General features: G+C 40.4%; 1 protein-coding gene across 1 annotated transcript in view; it reads right to left on the bottom strand.

Moving 5' to 3' along the window:
• LOC139473479 (oxysterol-binding protein-related protein 1-like) overlaps nt 1-18,021 on the bottom strand; it is a 119,531-nt gene that overhangs the window by 7,942 nt on the left and 93,568 nt on the right. Inside the window, exons 18-21 of the mRNA XM_071256080.1 lie at nt 3,956-4,090; nt 2,510-2,607; nt 1,047-1,223; nt 122-200 (exon numbers count right to left, since the gene is read on the bottom strand). Coding sequence (XP_071112181.1) covers nt 122-200; nt 1,047-1,223; nt 2,510-2,607; nt 3,956-4,090 — 489 coding nt within the window. The remainder of the gene's footprint in view (nt 1-121; nt 201-1,046; nt 1,224-2,509; nt 2,608-3,955; nt 4,091-18,021) is intronic.

Genomic DNA, 18,021 nt, shown 5'->3' with positions numbered 1-18,021 from the left:
ATGACTTGGGAAAATGTTATCAAGGTCCAGGACAGTAAAGGTTAACATAGCCTGTGGACCAACACTCCTCCCGAAGCCTTCACCACTGTCTACAACAAAGTTTTTGTGTTGTGATACTCACATGTTCAACCCAGAGTTTTCCGACAATGATGTTGTGTACACAACAGTTGACATTCTGCCATGTATACACCTCGTTGTGTCTGCAAGGAAAACAGTGAGTGTAAAAAATCATGTATTTCGGAGCATACCTGAAACAGCACTATGGTCAAGGGGAGACAATCTTCCTGGAAAACTCTACTGAACCAAGCAGTGATTATCCACATACCTTGAGTAAACGTTTAGTTCAACTTCATTATTTGGTTTTACCCCATTGCATCATCATATTCAGTTGGGAATAAGTATATGTTTTCATACAGCTCTTTCACACAACTATGGGTCCAAATGTCATAATTTCACCTTTTGTTATCACCTGTGAAGATTTGGGGTAGAATAGGTCTTCAGTCATCCATGTTTGTCATAACAGGTGACCATGCTTGTTGTAAGAGGCGACTAAAGGGATCGGGTGGTCAGGTTTGCTGACTTGGTTGATGCATGTTATCGTATCCCAATTGCGTAGATCGATGTTCATGATATCAATTGTCTGGTCCAGACTTGATTATTTACAGACCGCCGTTATATTGCTAGAATATTGCTGAGTGCAGTGTTAACCAACAAACAAACAAACAAATCACCTTCTGTTATTATGATACAACTTATACTCTGAGAGACACACAAGTGATCAATATTGTTTACATTTTGACTTAGATATGGCTGAGGAAAAGAAAAGAAAAATGTTGATAGTAAGGCAAACTTTTGTCGAAATTGGTTACTTGAGTCCGGACCAGCTTTTTCTCGCTGTCAGAGGCCCAACAGTGTCCCAATTTTTTCAATCATTTCTTGGTTTCCTGTCCCGAAATCCACTATTAACAGACTCCCATTGATTAGCTTTGATATTGCTGACGGAACGCAAACAACATTTGCTCACACTTCACGAAAAGGATACTTACTCTTTTAATTCTAATGTGATTGTTCCCTTGGGGTTGATCTCAACCGACTTGCCCCAGAACTTGAGTTTGGGGTTGATGGATCCATGGAAGGTATACTTAGGGGAGGTGACGTGGATGGCACTGACAGGAGGGTGGTGGCTGACTTGCTCCCCCACCAGCTTGTACCCCAGGTCAGGTCTGGAGGAAATACACAGGCATTAGTGTACAATTATTTAATGTGAAGTTTACATGACATACAGATCTTCCATTGGACAAGGGTGGGCACATGACCACAAAACTGAAGTTCATAAGTGTATGATGATGACATTTTGACTTTTATACGTTTTGTATGAGATTGAATTCCTGAAAGGATGTAAACACCGATGGACTACTTCCACATTTATGAGGAAACCCCTGAGAATTCCCTAGCATGTACAAATACAGAAGTGTTGTTTCTGATCATTTAGACCCTTCAATCTTAAACTTGTTTTAGTATACAATGGGAAGATTCAGGGAGTTTGACCACATGCCAGCTCATGAATATCCTTGCTACGACCACCCAAAGTGAACAAAGTGAAGAAATGCACATCAGTACTCGATCCATGTCTAGACTACAGTGACAGTCTACAGCAATCTGTGAATTTACCTCAGGATCTATTTGACACATCACCTTTCAATGATCGGCCAATTGATCAATGATGACAAACAATTGTAACCGCCAGAGGTTCATTTAAAACTTCAGAAATCTCTCCCATCACGTGCATTAGGTCGACCATTTTGATGTCTTGTAAATGTAATACGATGGTCTGTCAACATGACATAAGCTTCCAGTGATGTTATCCCATTGACTGTTTGAAGTTTCATATGTTCGAAAACCCTCTAGAGACGTCATCCTATTGTCTTAACGGTGCCTTGACTTTGTAGAATAACCTCTATGAAGGGACTTTCTAGGCATTTATTTTGCACACAAATAGTAATTTTATCTTTAGGAAATGAGCACAATGATGTAACATGACCAACCAATGTTACTAACATTTCAGTGGGATCAAACCATCCACCTTTGTCTTTGTACCTTTGTGGACCTCAAGAAACAGGTCTGTTGATTTTCATACTTCTCACTGCTACATGGACCCGTGAAGATTCGGGGTAGAATAGGTCTTCAGCAATCCGTGCTTGCCGTAAAAGGCAACTATGCTTGTCATAACAGGCGACTAACGAGATCAGGGGATCAGGCTCGCTGACTTGGTTGATGCATGTCATCGATCCCAATTGCGTGGATCGATGCTCATGATATCAATCACTGGATTGTCTGGTCCAGACTTGATTATTTACAGACAGCTGTCATATAGCTGGAATATTGCTGAGTGCGGCGTTAAACAACAAACCAACCAACCACTGCTACAAACTGGATATCCTGAGAGTGTTGTGTTATATGGGGGTGAGTTATTTGAAACTATAATGCCATTACAAGAAGCTAATCTCACCGTTCCAACTCATATGTTTCCCCTAACAAAGGGTTGAAGGGTTTTCCTATTCTTTCCCAGTTGGAAGAAATTGCTGACACAGCAAAAGCTGCTACATACTGAAAAGATAAATTTACATATATGTGAGCCTTAACGATCTGACCCAGTCAATAGATGATCCATATAATACACAATTTGTTTCTAACAGCTGTTCACAGCTGTTTGTTAAGGGTGACGAGTTACATGCATATGAGACCTATTGATGCATCTGAAATAATTGTATATCAACACTTCAAAAGTGATGAAAAAGGTATCACACAGAGTTTTTCTGCAATAACACATTTGGAATCCTTTTGTCATAAAATGTTAATGTTCATTCAACACCATATAAATTGTTTTGAACATATACAGCCACACAAATATTAATTTGATCTAAGTCCATAGATAAAAGGGAAAGTACGTTGACGGTTCTGTGTGTTTCAAACTCATGCATGAAATAATTTACTAGTGTGACGTCACATGCCAGATTCAATTCTCAAAACAAATAGCGCTCCACACAGTGAAGCACTGTGCAGAGTAAATTGACTTCAGTCTTGTTTTTTAATAGAAGAAAACTGAACTCATGTTTTTCTTACAGATGGGTTCCAAAAGCTAATTGCCAGCTTGATAAGTTTAGAAGCCAGTCTTTATCAAAGACTTGATTACACTATAAATATGCCTCGGTCATATGAAGCCAATCACTCTCCTACCCAGAGTTCCTTGCAGCCAGCTGATTACCTCTGTCACATCGTAACATCTTACCCAGTCCATTCATCCAATCATGTGTTTTGTATCTGTGTTATTTTGGGCAGGTCTACACATTTAGATAAACATACATCATGAAATGTACAACTTTCATTGAGAAAATATCCTAAAACGTGAAAAACTATTTCCATTTTCATACTTATCTTCCACGTCCTGTCATCGAAGCCCTACTGAGAGCTAGCGATACGACCACTTTGATGTGTAAAGCAATATTGTCATGCACCTCACTGTTGTAGTTGTCGTATAACTACATAATTATGAAAAACAATATGTGTAGCACACCGAAAGGCTAGCATTAGACCTTCTGTGCTTATTTCAGAGTATGTATGTTTGTTTACAAACAAGGGAAAAGTCCAGTCACATGATAAGCCTACACCGACAGAAATGGAATAAAATGAGCAGAGCAGATGAAAATGGGGGGGGGGGGGGGGTTATCTGCTACTATTTACAAACAAAGCTTCAGAATGGTCAACGTCCTGTCCCTTTAAATACGCTCATTTTTCTAAAAAAATAAGGGGCTAAACAAAGGGGAGGCCTGTGCACGCAGTGTATTCGTAGGAGTTGGAATCCACTGTGTTCTGAATCCCCATATGGTGCCTGCTATCAAGTTAGATGCCCTTGTTAACATGGGAGTGACCTGTAGAGTGACCTAGGATGTCGTACCTGCATCCGCTTGACGGGGTCGGCCTGTCGACTGGCCTCATCCAGGAGGTAGCTGTACTCCATATACTCGGAGATTCGCTGGATGAAGCTGATTGGCTCGTTGAATATCACAGGCATTGTGATCTTGGACAGTTCCTGAAACATTGCCAAAAAATATTCTTATCAGTTACCTTGATGCAAAGTACACTAGACTGAAATCTGTTATTCATATGTATGTCTTGAAAAGCTATTTGATTGAGCAAATTTATCGAAGTAACAAAGTATCAACTATAATTTACTCAGTTCAGCCAGGGCAGAAACTCATCTGGACTGAAATACAAATATATAATTGATCCCGTCAAACATTAGTTCAAGAATGGTTAATGTCATGTCAGTAATATTCAATATATCAAGGCTATTTGATTGAGCAAATTAATCAAACTAACAAAGTATTAACGTATTCGACATAATCAGAGCGTGCCCAGGGCGCTCTCAAAATTAGAAATAGGGTGCTCTTACTAGTATATTAATTTGGTGAAAAGAAACAGTTGAAAGATAAATTTCGTGTTTTATGGTGACAGCCTGACATGTTTATGAACGACATATATTTTTCCAGAATTTAATTGCCCATAATTAAGGGTGCATATAACACATGAGTGTGCATTATGTATACACGAATAAATAAGTCTTGTGTACATTGATCAATCGGAAGGGGTGCTAATTGGGATTGTTCACTAGCCAATATATCAGCAAATATCGCCGTGGGTGCTTATTAGAGCGGGGCGCTTATTACGTCGAATACAGTAACTATAATTTACACAGTTCAGCCAGGGCAGAAACTCATCAGGACTGAAATACAAATATATAGTTGATCCCGTCAAACATTAGTTCTAGAGTGGTTAATGTCATCTCAGCAATATTCAATTTATCAAGGTGACTTGTAAATAACAAACCATTGTTGATAGCATGACCCATGGCCCCCTATGTCAGGGTACAACACACGATCAACCAGGTCAAACCAATTGCCCAGCAAATCATCATCTTGGAGACCTATTTTGTTCCGGAACTGGGTGAGAGTTTTTGTTCAATGACTAAAATTCTGGGTGTAGGTCAAAGGGCTTGTGTTTCTGGCTGATTATTATACCTACGTTCATCATTGGTTCATTGCCTTTGATTGGTTTTGTTATAATGCCAGATCAATTTTATTTCTTATATAACTGATTTTCTATGTCTACATGCCAAGAAACAACTGGCACAAAGAAAGGCGATAAGATTGACTTAAATGTCAGAGCCAATTGCTTTTAAGTAGTTAGCATAATTTTCAATGCTATATTTTTATGATTAACTGTTTTAACTACAAAGAATATTTGGTTGCTTAACTTGGGATTTCCTCACATGGCAAATGTTGCAGTCAGTTACACAAAAGACACAAAACTGCATTCAGGGTTGAAAAATATTTTTTAAAATGTTTCTACTTTCCAAAGAAAACTATTTGACTGGCCTAATGAATCGTGTACCACTTTGTATCATTCTACCATAAAAGTATACAACTAGACATTATAAAGAATAGGATAACAAAACTGTCTCCGTACATTTCAAGCCTTGCATGAAACCTACACCCAACCTCTGGGTCTCCCACCTGGGTCTACACATCTATCATCAATGCCATGGAGATCACCTTTGATTTGGGAATCTTCATCAAATATACCAATCAGCAAAAAGAAATATTCACAATTATATCTCATCCCGTTAACAGCGCTATCCAATTAGGTGACTACACAAGGGACGTTATGATGACAAAATGTCCCCTGTTACATCCCGAGCTGGAGTCTACAGTACACATGGTCGACCAAATCCTTCAATCTTGACAGCCCGGGCAGCAGGGACAGGCCCAATCAATGCCCACCTCACTTTCTTTACTCAACCAATAACAATCTCCATGGTGCTCAAGAGGCTGTGGACCTTGCCGCCGATACTTGCTCTGTTATTGCGACTATTTATTACAAAATGGGAGGAAGTGTTTCTCCATACACTCCCCCTGCAGATTGCTGGCAAGCATCTTACAGAACAATTACAACTGTAAGCCGATTGTGGGATGTCTGTCTGAACCCTGCTTATTATGATTAGCGGTCGGTAGTGCAGTGGTTGATGTGTTTGCTTGTCATGGACTCTCGTAACTCACGGGAAGGCTCCTGGACATGTTTATGTGATTTCGTATTATTTCATACTGTAGTACAGAGGTGAGTCAGTGAGTGAGTACGGTTTTATGCCGCTTTTAGCAATATTCCAGCAATATCACGGCGGGGGACACCAGAAATGGGCTTCACACATTTTACCCATGTTGGGTTTCGAACCCGGGTCTTCAGCGTGACGAGTGAACGCTTTAACCACTAGGCTACCCGACCGCCCCTACAGAGGTGAGACCTCAATAAACTTGCATACGCTCTCTGAGTGCAGGGATAAACAGACAAACAAACAAAGCATCATTACTAAACCTACTTTCTGGCACTTGTACTTTTGTATGCGCATCCTATTGAAGATTGTATATTGTTGTGACATAAACAATAAACAAAACTGCTGCTCAAATTATTTTTTCACTCAAGTGTTTATATTAAAGGTGAGGCGAAATGGAATTTTATAGTTGCGTTCAAGATTATTGCACTTAGCAGCAGTCCTTGTTTTAGCCCTCAATGCCGAGTGCCAGACAGGGTAACAACAAGTACCATCTTTTAACGTCTTTTGGTATGACGCGGTCGGGGATCGAACCCCGGGCTGTACTAGTCTGGACTGATGCCAATTTTATAGTGCTAGCCCACTGAGATACCATGCCACAGTTTAACATGAATACCGCACTCAGACACAAAATACTTACTCCGACCAGTCCTTGTTTAAGCCCTTTAATGTCGAGTACCAGACGGGAACAAGTACCATCTTTTAACGTCTTTTGGTATGACGCGGCTGGGGTTTGTATTAAAGGGTCGTTGAACTAGTTTACCAAATTGAAACACCAAGCCTCACACTAGACTGGGTGGTTACAATGTGCTATCTGGCTGATGGTATCATCATCCAGCCCCAAAAACGTGGAGTGTTGCTCATGCTATCAACCACTAGTTTGCATGGTTTGACTAGATAATAGTAGTCAACTGTAAATGTTTTTCACATTCTGCAGACTGCAGGACTGCAGGATAAAACAGTATGCAACTGACCCTATAGCAGTTAGAGACAAGCAGTTTTAAGATAACATACAATAGGGCTGGGACGAGTACAAATTTACAACCCGGGCTACTGACCCTCTATTACCCGACCGTACCCGGGTACCTGCTGTAGGTCGAAAGTTGGGTACAAAATGTTCAATTAGGAATTGTTTTACCGGAGCCCTGGCACAAAGCGTTTGTGATATAGCCTAAAAACATCTGATACACTGTGCATACACTGAAGTTGACTAAAGCTTTGTCTTTACTCAAACATTTAAAGTTAGGGAACCATCTGACCAGAGTATCAGAGTTATCCATCCCAGCCCTAACATACAACTTCACCCTCTAAATTCTGTGAAACTGATACCATGTTACAGACACTTGTTTCATTTCCTAATTAAGAATGGTGATAACAGACTACTTGTATAAACCTATTCCTGTGAAGTGATCAACACTATCTCCCGCCCTGCTCCACACAACTGCAATGGCTGCAGAGGACCCACCTTGGACAGGAAAGTGATTTATCGAGAACCATTGAGGGAGTGAAACGAAAAAATTGATTGGCCTAAATTTGTTCCTCTGCCCTGACCGCTAAAAGCCTGAAGAAATCAATCTTCTCCTAAATTTAGTTTTCTTCACGGGCAAACTTGTCTACAGGAATAACAGACATCCCCCTGCTGGCTCCAAGTAGTTCCACGCTCTGTGCAACTATCAAACTTTGTACCGAGTTCGAAGAAAGCAATCAAGCCGTATAGGATCCAAATCAATGGTCTCATCACATCAATAATTCAAAAAGTACCACACGTGACAAGAAGACCTCGCTGCTTGCCCGGATCAATGGAACAATCCAAGTTTTTAAATAACCCTGGTAGGCAGTCATTCCTGTTCCTTGGCATTGCTTTGCAGTTATGATACTTATGTCAATTTGGGCTCTGATAAAATCAATATACATCATTATCTTGTTTTTATCTTTGTGTGATCTTTGGGGCAATTTCTCCCAGTCTAGCCTACAGCCCCTCTGCTGCCGCCAACTCTGTATCTAATAATCTGGGGTTATCGAAAGTATGTATCAAGGAGCCATTGTTATTCACACTGGTAATTGCTTTCCCCGTAAGAGGAATATGAGGAACATGGGGACGTTATGTCAGGTGCCGCTGCCACAGCTGGAGCATAGTATGACTGCACCAAACTCTGATTGCACAGCAAATACGAAGCTAACCGTGTATTAGACCTTCTGCATTTCTTGGTTTGTTTTTCATATCCCCCAGGCCTAAATTAACATCCTGCTTAGAATTCAAAATAGGTTTTGATACTTCACCTCCTTGCCTGTCTGAATAAACATCATTCTGTTTTGAAAAACATGAACACATTTCCCAGTTTCCTGGAGCCAAATCCTTGCGGTATTTTATCAGAAGGATATTCAAAAGAGGGAAGACATTTGGCCTTTAACTTGTCTTGCATGCTCTTCAGTTTATCTGTAATTGATAAAACATGAGGTTTTGGTTGACGTCACAAAACCTGAGGGAAGCAGTGACCAAGCTTGTAGATCTGAGGGCCTTAGCTAAGGGCTAAACGACTGCACAATGTTGTAGTATATATAGATATTATTATCCGAGCATGTGTGACTTAACGAAACAAGTGTAAGAATTGTTACGCAAGTTTCGTGAAATCAATATTGCACAGATGCGAGTGTAATAATTTCTTGATTACCCATTATTTCTTTATCTTTTTGAGCTCTCCCTTTATAAAAACGCACTGATCACAACTGCCGTCTAAGAAAAAAACAATTGCTAAACGACATCAACAGTCCCTCAGGTATGACGTCATTATTATAGAGTGGCATCATTCCGATCTTACATCACAATAAGAACGAGGTCAACAATGAAGTCCGGATGATGTAAACAATACACTGGAGAGTATGAAGTGATTGTTGCACGAGTGCACCTACAAGTTATGAACTCGGTTGTTACTTAACCCTATGGGTAATATTATTACTTACAAGCCTTTGTTGTGACACATTAGATTAATGAGGACTGTAACTTTTGATTAAGTTTACATATTCATCCTTGGGCATCGTTTCAGTTTGAACATGCTCAGAAGTTCACTGAATTATCTTTACAAGAAACAAATGCAAATTTAATTATCAATTTCATTTTCAACTTTGCCGCTGCTAGTGCATAAGATCAGATTGGCTTTTATTGATTATATACTTGAAACCCAAATAATGATTTCAAACCCAGCATGGTGTTTGGCTTCCAAGGTAATGGTCTTCAAGGTGATGCCAACCCTGGAGTTGTTTAGTGATGTCAGTGTGCTTCAGGGAGACGCACCAGTATTTTATGTTATGCTTAGAGAAAGTATTTCATTATTAACTAGAAAGTGTTTTTACTCGTAAAAACATATGTCTCCCCCCACTCCCCTAACCCCCATTCATTCGTTTACTTCACGTTAAACCCAATCTCTTCATTCCCACCCTCCATTACTAAATAACAGAGACAAAAATAGAACTCCTAGAAATTTCAAACAACTAATGGGCACCACTTCAGTGCTGGGTTAATGTGTATACAAAGTTTCGCGAAAAAATATTAAACGGTTTCTGAGTTATGGTCCGGAAACCAAGCTTACCCCCATTTAGAGTCTATGTTCAACTTATCTCCATGGAAACGAGAAAAAATAAAAATGTCAAAAATCTCTAAATAGCAAAAGGCACCACTTCAGTGCTGGGTTAATGTGTATACAAAGTTTCGCAAAAAAATATTAAACGGTTTCTGAGTTATGGTCCAGAAACGGTGGGAACGCCGACGCCGACGCCGACGCCGACGGGAACCGTGCCAAAAACAATATGTCTCCCTCCATTCTGGGGGAGACATAATAACAGTTCTGTATACTAAGTAAACATGCTGCAAGGTTAGTGAGTGAATATGGTTTTACGCCGCTTTTAGCACTATTCCAGCAATATCGCGGCGGGGGACACCAGAAATGGGCTTCACACATTGTACCCATGTCGGGTATCGAACCCGGGTCTTCGGCATGACGAGCGAACGTTTTAACCACTAGGCTACCCGACCGCTCTCTCTGCCAGGTAAGATACTAATTTGTATTTTCTGTTGTCAACAAACCGATCTACTACCGAGTTGCCATCTACATGATGGTCACAAGCCCACAAAGAAACGCCACTATAGTGAGTGAGTGAGTGAGTGAGTGAGTGAGTTGGGTTTAACTCCGCTTTTAACAGTATTCCAGTCATATCACCGAGTGTCAGCTTAAAATGTGGGAGGAAAGCCCAAAGTGATGCAGGTCTCAGACGTTTACAACTTCGGTGAAACCCACAGCATGGGTATGGTGCTGACGAACTAGAAACATAATCGGGGCGAACTGGGAATCGAACAAACAATCAAAGGTTTCTGGTGTGCCCAAGGGACACAACTCTGCACAGCGAATCGTGGTGGTGCCTTAGATGACTGGGCCGACGGTGCCCCCAAAATGTCAATATAGTCCTTCCTGAATTTTACTAGACTCGGACTAACAGGCACTAAATTAGAGCCTTGCTGCTGTTCTCAGCATTAGACAATCAGATCAAACAACTAACTTTCTCCTGTTTCCTAAGATAAAATAATTATTTTGATTCTATAATGACAGCGTAAATAACAACAACAATTAAATAATGGAAGAGAGTGGTAACAAGCCAAGGTCAAACGCCAGCCATTAGCCATGGAGCCAACCTTGATCCGGAAATTGCAATACCAGCAATGTCCCCATGCTGAATCTTCAACTGATGTTTCCAGGTCCCATCACAAGAGTTTAATGAACACAGAAGTAAACCGCAATTACCAGGCAACATGCTTCTGTATCACTATGGTTACACGGAAAACATGGTACTAGGGTTTCTTTGAATCCTGCATGAAGCGGCATGGGGCCAGAAGATCGTTTGCAATTGAAGTCTCATCATAGTTCACTCCTGAGAGTGGGTGGGTGAGTGAGTGAGTGGGTGGGTGGGTGGTGGGGTGAGTGAGTCCCTGAATGTGTATGAAATTGTAACATATCATGGGAGTAAAGTCCAAAGCGATGCAGGTCAAGCACACCCAACATGTTGTTGGAACCAACAAGCACGGTGAACACACTGTGACACGCCAAGGATCATTAAGATGGCAATTCCAAATTTTTAATTCAGAAGCAATACTGATACATTAAGGTATGAACATAATTTTTACTCATTCAATAAATACACAGCCATCCCGGATGGGGTCCCGGAGGCATGCTTTGGGGCAGCAAAGACATTTCACAAGTATGTAACATTTAACACATGAAAGAAATCACTATTTAAAATCACCCGATATATCGAACATGAAAAAATGATATTGTGATTCATATCGAGGAAAGAATGAACCTCAACTTACCAATATACCAGTAATACCTCACCTCCTTACTCAACAATACATTGAAGTTTGACCTTTTCAATTCAAATGTGCCCACAAGAATATACTTTTGATCCATCCTGGAAGCCAATCAATGTCACAACCACCAAGATAATAGGCAGTTGTAATGAATACAGCATGCACTTTCTTTTCATTGATAATATCCTCCTCCATGTCAGAAATGTTAGGCTTGTTTAGAGAATCAAAGCTTGTTCCATGTGTTTGTCCAGATTAGCACCTGTGCGTACTACATTTTTCCATTTGCTTGATCATGTTGAAACAATATCATGTTTGTTGATGAATTGTGATTTCAAGGTGTGCCCTTCAAGCACCAGAAACTTACTTTAACTACACTATAGGCGCTCTAATACAAGGAAAACTGATTCAAATCAGCTTGGAATTTATTATGAATCATTGGACTTGTTGGTCTTAACTGGTTTGTTTCTAAATTATCAATCACTGATTAATCAGTTTCTACTACGAATATTTCCAGAAATAACATGCCAAAGTGCCTCCTTTATCACATTTAGTATGATTTGAGATTCCACAAAAATCTTATTCCAAATATGAAACTGCCTGAATCAGTGAATGACTACACATAAATGAACACATTCGTCCGCCATTATGTATGTAGTCCAATGTTTGTTATAATGAATGGTCTTACATTTAGGAGAAACCTTTCATTGTAAATAACATTTTCTCCAAAATCAATTATAGACACTTACAATCCATCATTGCACTGCTAGAGGGAAGCCAATAAATCACGATCGTAATCCATCATTGCCACATCAACTGTCAATATTCCAGCTGCATCATCCAGGTCTGGAATAGTTGAGTCCTGGCCAGACTAAGCAGTGGTTGATGGGCAATCATCCATGTTGGGGTATGATAACATGTACCCAAGCAGTAAGGTCAAACACTGTACTTGATATTCTGGACTAATTACCTTCTGTCAGTGATAGAAACTGACAGTTTTAGCCCACTAGTCCTTACAATGATAACACATAGGAAAACCCTTAAGAAGGACAAATTTCTATTACGAGACACTAACTATTGGGCAGTTTGACAAGGACTGTAGGACTTGTGTAGGGCTGGGACAGGTAACTCAGGTACTCGGGTCGGGTGGGTCCTCAGTAGGACTCGGGTACCTACAGGACTACCTGGACCCGTGGTTAGTCATGTGATTATATTTTGTAATGGCAAAAATTATCTGGAACTCTATGGTTACAGTATAAGTGACAAATGTTCACATTTCATTCTGACTATGCACCCATTCCTTCTGACTTTATATGTTTGCATAAGATAAAACTTCAGTCAACTTCAGTGTGTGCATGACCAGATCGGCTTATACTTGTATTAAAATACATTTTGACAGGAGATTAGGGTCAAAGGTTTCCCAATCAGACATTTTGTACCTAAATTTCAGACCAGCAGCGGGTTCCCGAGTAGGGTCAGGTAATAGGGGGCTGGGGACCCGGGTTGTAAATTTGGACTCATCCAAGCCCTAGACTAGTGCCAATTTCTGACACTGCTTGTGAATACTCTTTGTGAAAGATAAGCATTTCCTGGCAAAAGATAATGTCTACCTTCCCAAGACAAGGGAGTTAACTGACTGTAAAAGTCCAGTTTCCAGTTTCGGAGCTCAATCATAGCACTACCAGAGGCTATTATGAGTTATGTCCCTTCTATGTCCCTCCTACTGACCAATGAGATTCCACCTCTCATATCACTTGCATTTGCTTCAAACAAAATGGCGGCGCCCAGTCCTGTAACATGTAAAGATTTGGAAAATATCTGTTGACGCCGAGTTGGCGGTACTCATGCTTTGCAAATCCTGCAATTGACCGAAATCTACAAGGCAGTTTACGAACCGGATATCAATTTCATTATGCAATTTTGATTGGACTATGCATAGAGTATGATAGACTCGTTAGTCCAGACAAAATATAACTCCATAATTCCAGCCATGTTTGACAAGGTCGGAAACTGGATTTTATAGTCAGTTAACTCCCTTGCCTTGGGAAGATGTGTATTTCACAACACATGAATAGTTACTTCATTTGATACAATTTGATGAGCATTTTCCAACAGTATTTCTGCTGTATCATGGTTTGTCAGCTTCATGCTGGAAGAAAGCCCAAAGTGATGTAGGACTTCAATGTTACCCCTGAGCTTGTTAGTATGTTGCTTGCTGCCGCAATCAGCATTATTCAGCTATATGACGGTGGTCTGTAAATAATCAAGCCTGGACCAGAAAATCCATTGATTGACATCATGAGCACATCTACACAACTGGGATATGACGACATGCATCAACCAAGTCATCAAGCCTGACCACCTGATCTCGTTAGTCACCTTTTACAAGCATGGGTTCATAGTGACTCGCAGTGCCTAAGACGAAAAGGTCACACACACCCCTACACACATCAACTTTCTCTCTCTCTTTCTTTCTCTCAAAATATCCTCATCACAACTGCATCCAGAACCACACTGTGTCTACACCCCACTGTAACAGACATATGTAAATAAGCATTTTCTGCATAATTAATTCTCACTCCAGACACCCTGCATGGATAATACAAAGTGATTGACACCTTGGACTCGGCTCACTCCTGAATGGAAGACAGCATCAATATTGGATGAAGTTGGCCTCCAATCAATATTGTCTGTTGCTCACTTTTTGAAATGCTGCACTTTCTTCTGCATATGAATGCTTCACCGTGGCTATACAGACAATATCCACGAAACTGCAAGTGTTAGCACAGCATGTGGAGAATGAGTGTTTTGCGCGAAAACAAGATTAAACTTCTATATCTGTTCAACTTATTCTTTATCATTACATGCCTAAATTACAGCAATGTGTGTTCATGTTTTATTTCCAGTCCCACTAATCTAAACTCCTCTCTCCGAACCTAATCACAGCGGCTTCAGGAGCTGACTCTAACACTATACTGTGTCTCCATCCCACTGTAGCAGACATGTCAAAGTAACCAGCAGCACATGTGATACATAATTGAAGTCTAACTTTAGTCACATGAATGATTCAGGGTTGCAACACAGGCAATATTCCAGGGATGCAGGTAATGTTAGACTATAATAAGCCATAAAGACTGTTGTGTCCATCATACGATTTCAGATCAAAACAAGACCTAATTTCAATATCAAAGCATTAGGTTTGTCTAGACTCGGATTGGGGTTAACGATGATGTAGACTTATCTCAATGCAAACCTGAAGATACAAGGTTAATATTACTTTCATATAAGCCAATCACCTGCATGATCTGTGTTCTTAATTCAGCCAGTCCTTCTGAGACTTGTAACAGATAAATCATCTTCTACATCTCCAGGGCTCGCATTTGGGTAAACCTACACCAACCACTGGATCCATTCCCATGGTTCTGGCAATCTCAAATTACCCACCCTTGATTTTCATTCGCCAATTTGATTTGCTATGCAACTCAGTCTAACGGACCAATCAGAATGCGAGTTACAAACCAGCCTCAATGTTGGGTTGGCGACATCAACAACATGGAAGCCAGGCCCATTGACATGATCGAGTTAGCAAGAAATTCAACATTGAAAAACTGTGTGTTTCTCTATAGACATATTCTCGTAACATCCTGTTTATGGTTTATGGTGCATGCTACAAAGGCGGAAGTCATACCGTTGTGTGAGATTAATGGACAGAACACAGTGCCTTCATTTGCTTAGGATGTTCAAAGGAGCTGTGAATCTATTTGATTAAACACAGAATAATTGTATCTTTTAAAAATTCATTGTGAATTACTTTAAGTTTAATAAGGAAAATAGATTCCTGTATTTTAACTTTTAACATGTTTAAGCAATACCAGAGATCGTGAATCATTAAGAGCAGTGAAATGATCCAAAGCGTACTCAGCATTAAAACAGACAAAAAAATTGTGCCCATATAGATTGTTGAGTGAGTGAGCACAGTGAATTGCAGCACCTTAGTAGACTGAGCTACCTGTGTCACGGACAAGAAGTGAGTGTGTGAGTGAGTGAGTGAGAGTGAGTAAGCGAGCAAGCGAGCGAGTGAGTACGTGTGAGTTGGGATTAACATCGCCTTTAACAATATTTCATTTCAGTTACCACAGTGCCTATTACAAAGTTTATTATTAGAGTGAAAGGAAGAAATGAAGCAGGTCTCAGAAGTTTACAACAACGAAGGATCATACCCAGGCCGAAAGTATGGATCCACACCTTGGAGGCATGATGACACACTGTATCATCCAGGCCACACCGAGAGCCATCTGTGAGGGCGGTCACCCATCCAACTTCCAGCCATCATGTGCAGCCATTAAGACTAACAGTGGCCATTTCAGTTGCCTCTTACGACAAGCACTTGTCAGTGGGAGGAGATGGAAGCAGTAATTATGAGGCAAGGTAAACCACGTCCCATCAATCAAGCCTGTATTTATCTCTGGCCCATCATTACACGTCTCCTCCACAAGGACACGGAGGAGGACTGAACATCGTGCAAAAACTGGGACATCTCTAAACTTGTCTTTCATTATAACCACAAGGGCACGGACACGTTCCTGTCTCATCCTGTTTCAAAAGGAAGATTGATACAAAGATGTTCATGTTCGAGGTATTTATGTGATTTTGGACACTGGACATATTGAAGCACCCTCCAAATCTAATTGCTGAACGTCTGCTGAAATGACGCAGTGAAAGTAGTTGACCCTCGTGCAAAATCTCCTCAATGTTAAACGTATCCTGCAGGCAAGCCTAAATATCCCATTTTTGATAGACTGCGACAATGTTATTAAGTTGGCAAGTGCTGTTACAGGTTTCATGCTGTGTCGTATAAAAAGAAATTGGTGAATTGTTACCATGTAGCCCGAAGAATTCTATACCTTGAATATAATATACTACTCAAAAGAAGTTAAGGATCACCTGATTCTTTCCTATTACAATAGATAATCTCTCATGCCATGACAGATAAACATTACCAATATGAAAGAATCGGGTGATCCTTAACTTCTTTTGAGTAGTATATCTTGTCTCAATCAATTCATACTTGTTTATCACTATTCTACCAAGTACTAAAACGCCAGCCAATCTACCTGTTTTTCCAGAGGCAAGTACATGATCAAGTGATGGCCTTTAAACTCCCATGAGACATGTCAAAAAGAGTTTGAATCAATTGTTTAGGTTTGCCCAATACAGCTCAAATTAGGGCTGGGATGGGTAACTTGGGTACCTGGATCGTGTGGGTACTGGGTAGGACCCTGGTACCCACAGGACGACCTGGACCCATGGTTACTCACGTGATATATTGTTTAATGACAAAAATTATCTGGAACTCGGTTACACTTCAAGTCACTAATGTTTGCATTTCTTTCTGACTATGCACCCATTCCTTCTTACTTTTTATGTTTGAATAAAGATAAAACTTCAGTCAACTTCAGTGTATGTATGACCAGATTGTTTAATACATGTATCTAAATACATTTTGTACCTATCTCTTGAGACCAACAGTGGTAGTGTCGGGTAATAGTGGGGTAGGTACCCGGGTTGTAAATTTGGACTCGTCCCAGCCCTAGCTCAAATGTTTGCGAACACGAATGCCCCGATATGCTTTACAATGTCATTATATTGTAGTGGTGGACAATACACATACATACCTGGTATACGGTATATAGTAGAAATTCCTGATCTTGTTCTGTTCTACTCATCATTAACATAACTTATGGATAAAAAAGTAATATTTCTATCCGCGTTAACCCATGATAAAACCAATCTGCCCTTTTTGCATTCCTTCTCCTGCATGTACACACAGCAGTAAAAACAGTCTGGCTCCTCATTGAACACCAATAGAAACTGAGAACTAGAACACAAGCAGCCTGATTACCGCTACCCGGAGTACAAGGAATTACTGGCCGAGATACCATGGAACCATGACCTAGTAACCTGTTTTGGGGCATCTTCTGGTGAAGCAACATGAGGATTTCTTCCCCAATCTCATTGTCATCATTGTGTCATTACTGTTCTCAGATGGTACCTCCTTGTAGTTAGTTCCAGTTGTGCCCTAATATCAAGCAATTAAAAGTAGATTTCCGGCAATGGTCTATTTATGAACTGATCAATGACTATTGATTCCTGCTTCCCCACAGTTTGTGTTTTGCTGCTAGATTTGGCCAGCAACTCGGACTGTGAGCCACGCTGTCACTATCAACAGGCCTTGTTGCTAACCCCTTCTGCCAGAATATCTCCTCACACAGAATTAGGCAAATCATGTTTGATTACAAACTAGAATATAATAAACCCATTATTGAATTTCCATCCTCTCTTGACCTGTCGACGCCTTCCTAGGCTCCTAATTCAATCCAGGAGACATCCATGGCATCATTCCAGCATGTATGTTCCAAAGTTGTACGATGGAAATATGATCATCTTATTTCCTAATGTACTATTCATGTCAAGTCAATGACCTGTCTTATGACTTGAAATC

Source organism: Haliotis cracherodii, unplaced genomic scaffold (assembly GCF_022045235.1).
Source record: "Haliotis cracherodii isolate W230 unplaced genomic scaffold, xgHalCrac1.p SCAF_1, whole genome shotgun sequence".
NCBI classification, from domain to species: Eukaryota; Metazoa; Mollusca; class Gastropoda; order Lepetellida; family Haliotidae; genus Haliotis; species Haliotis cracherodii.
This window is presented reverse-complemented; position numbering and strand designations above follow the sequence as displayed.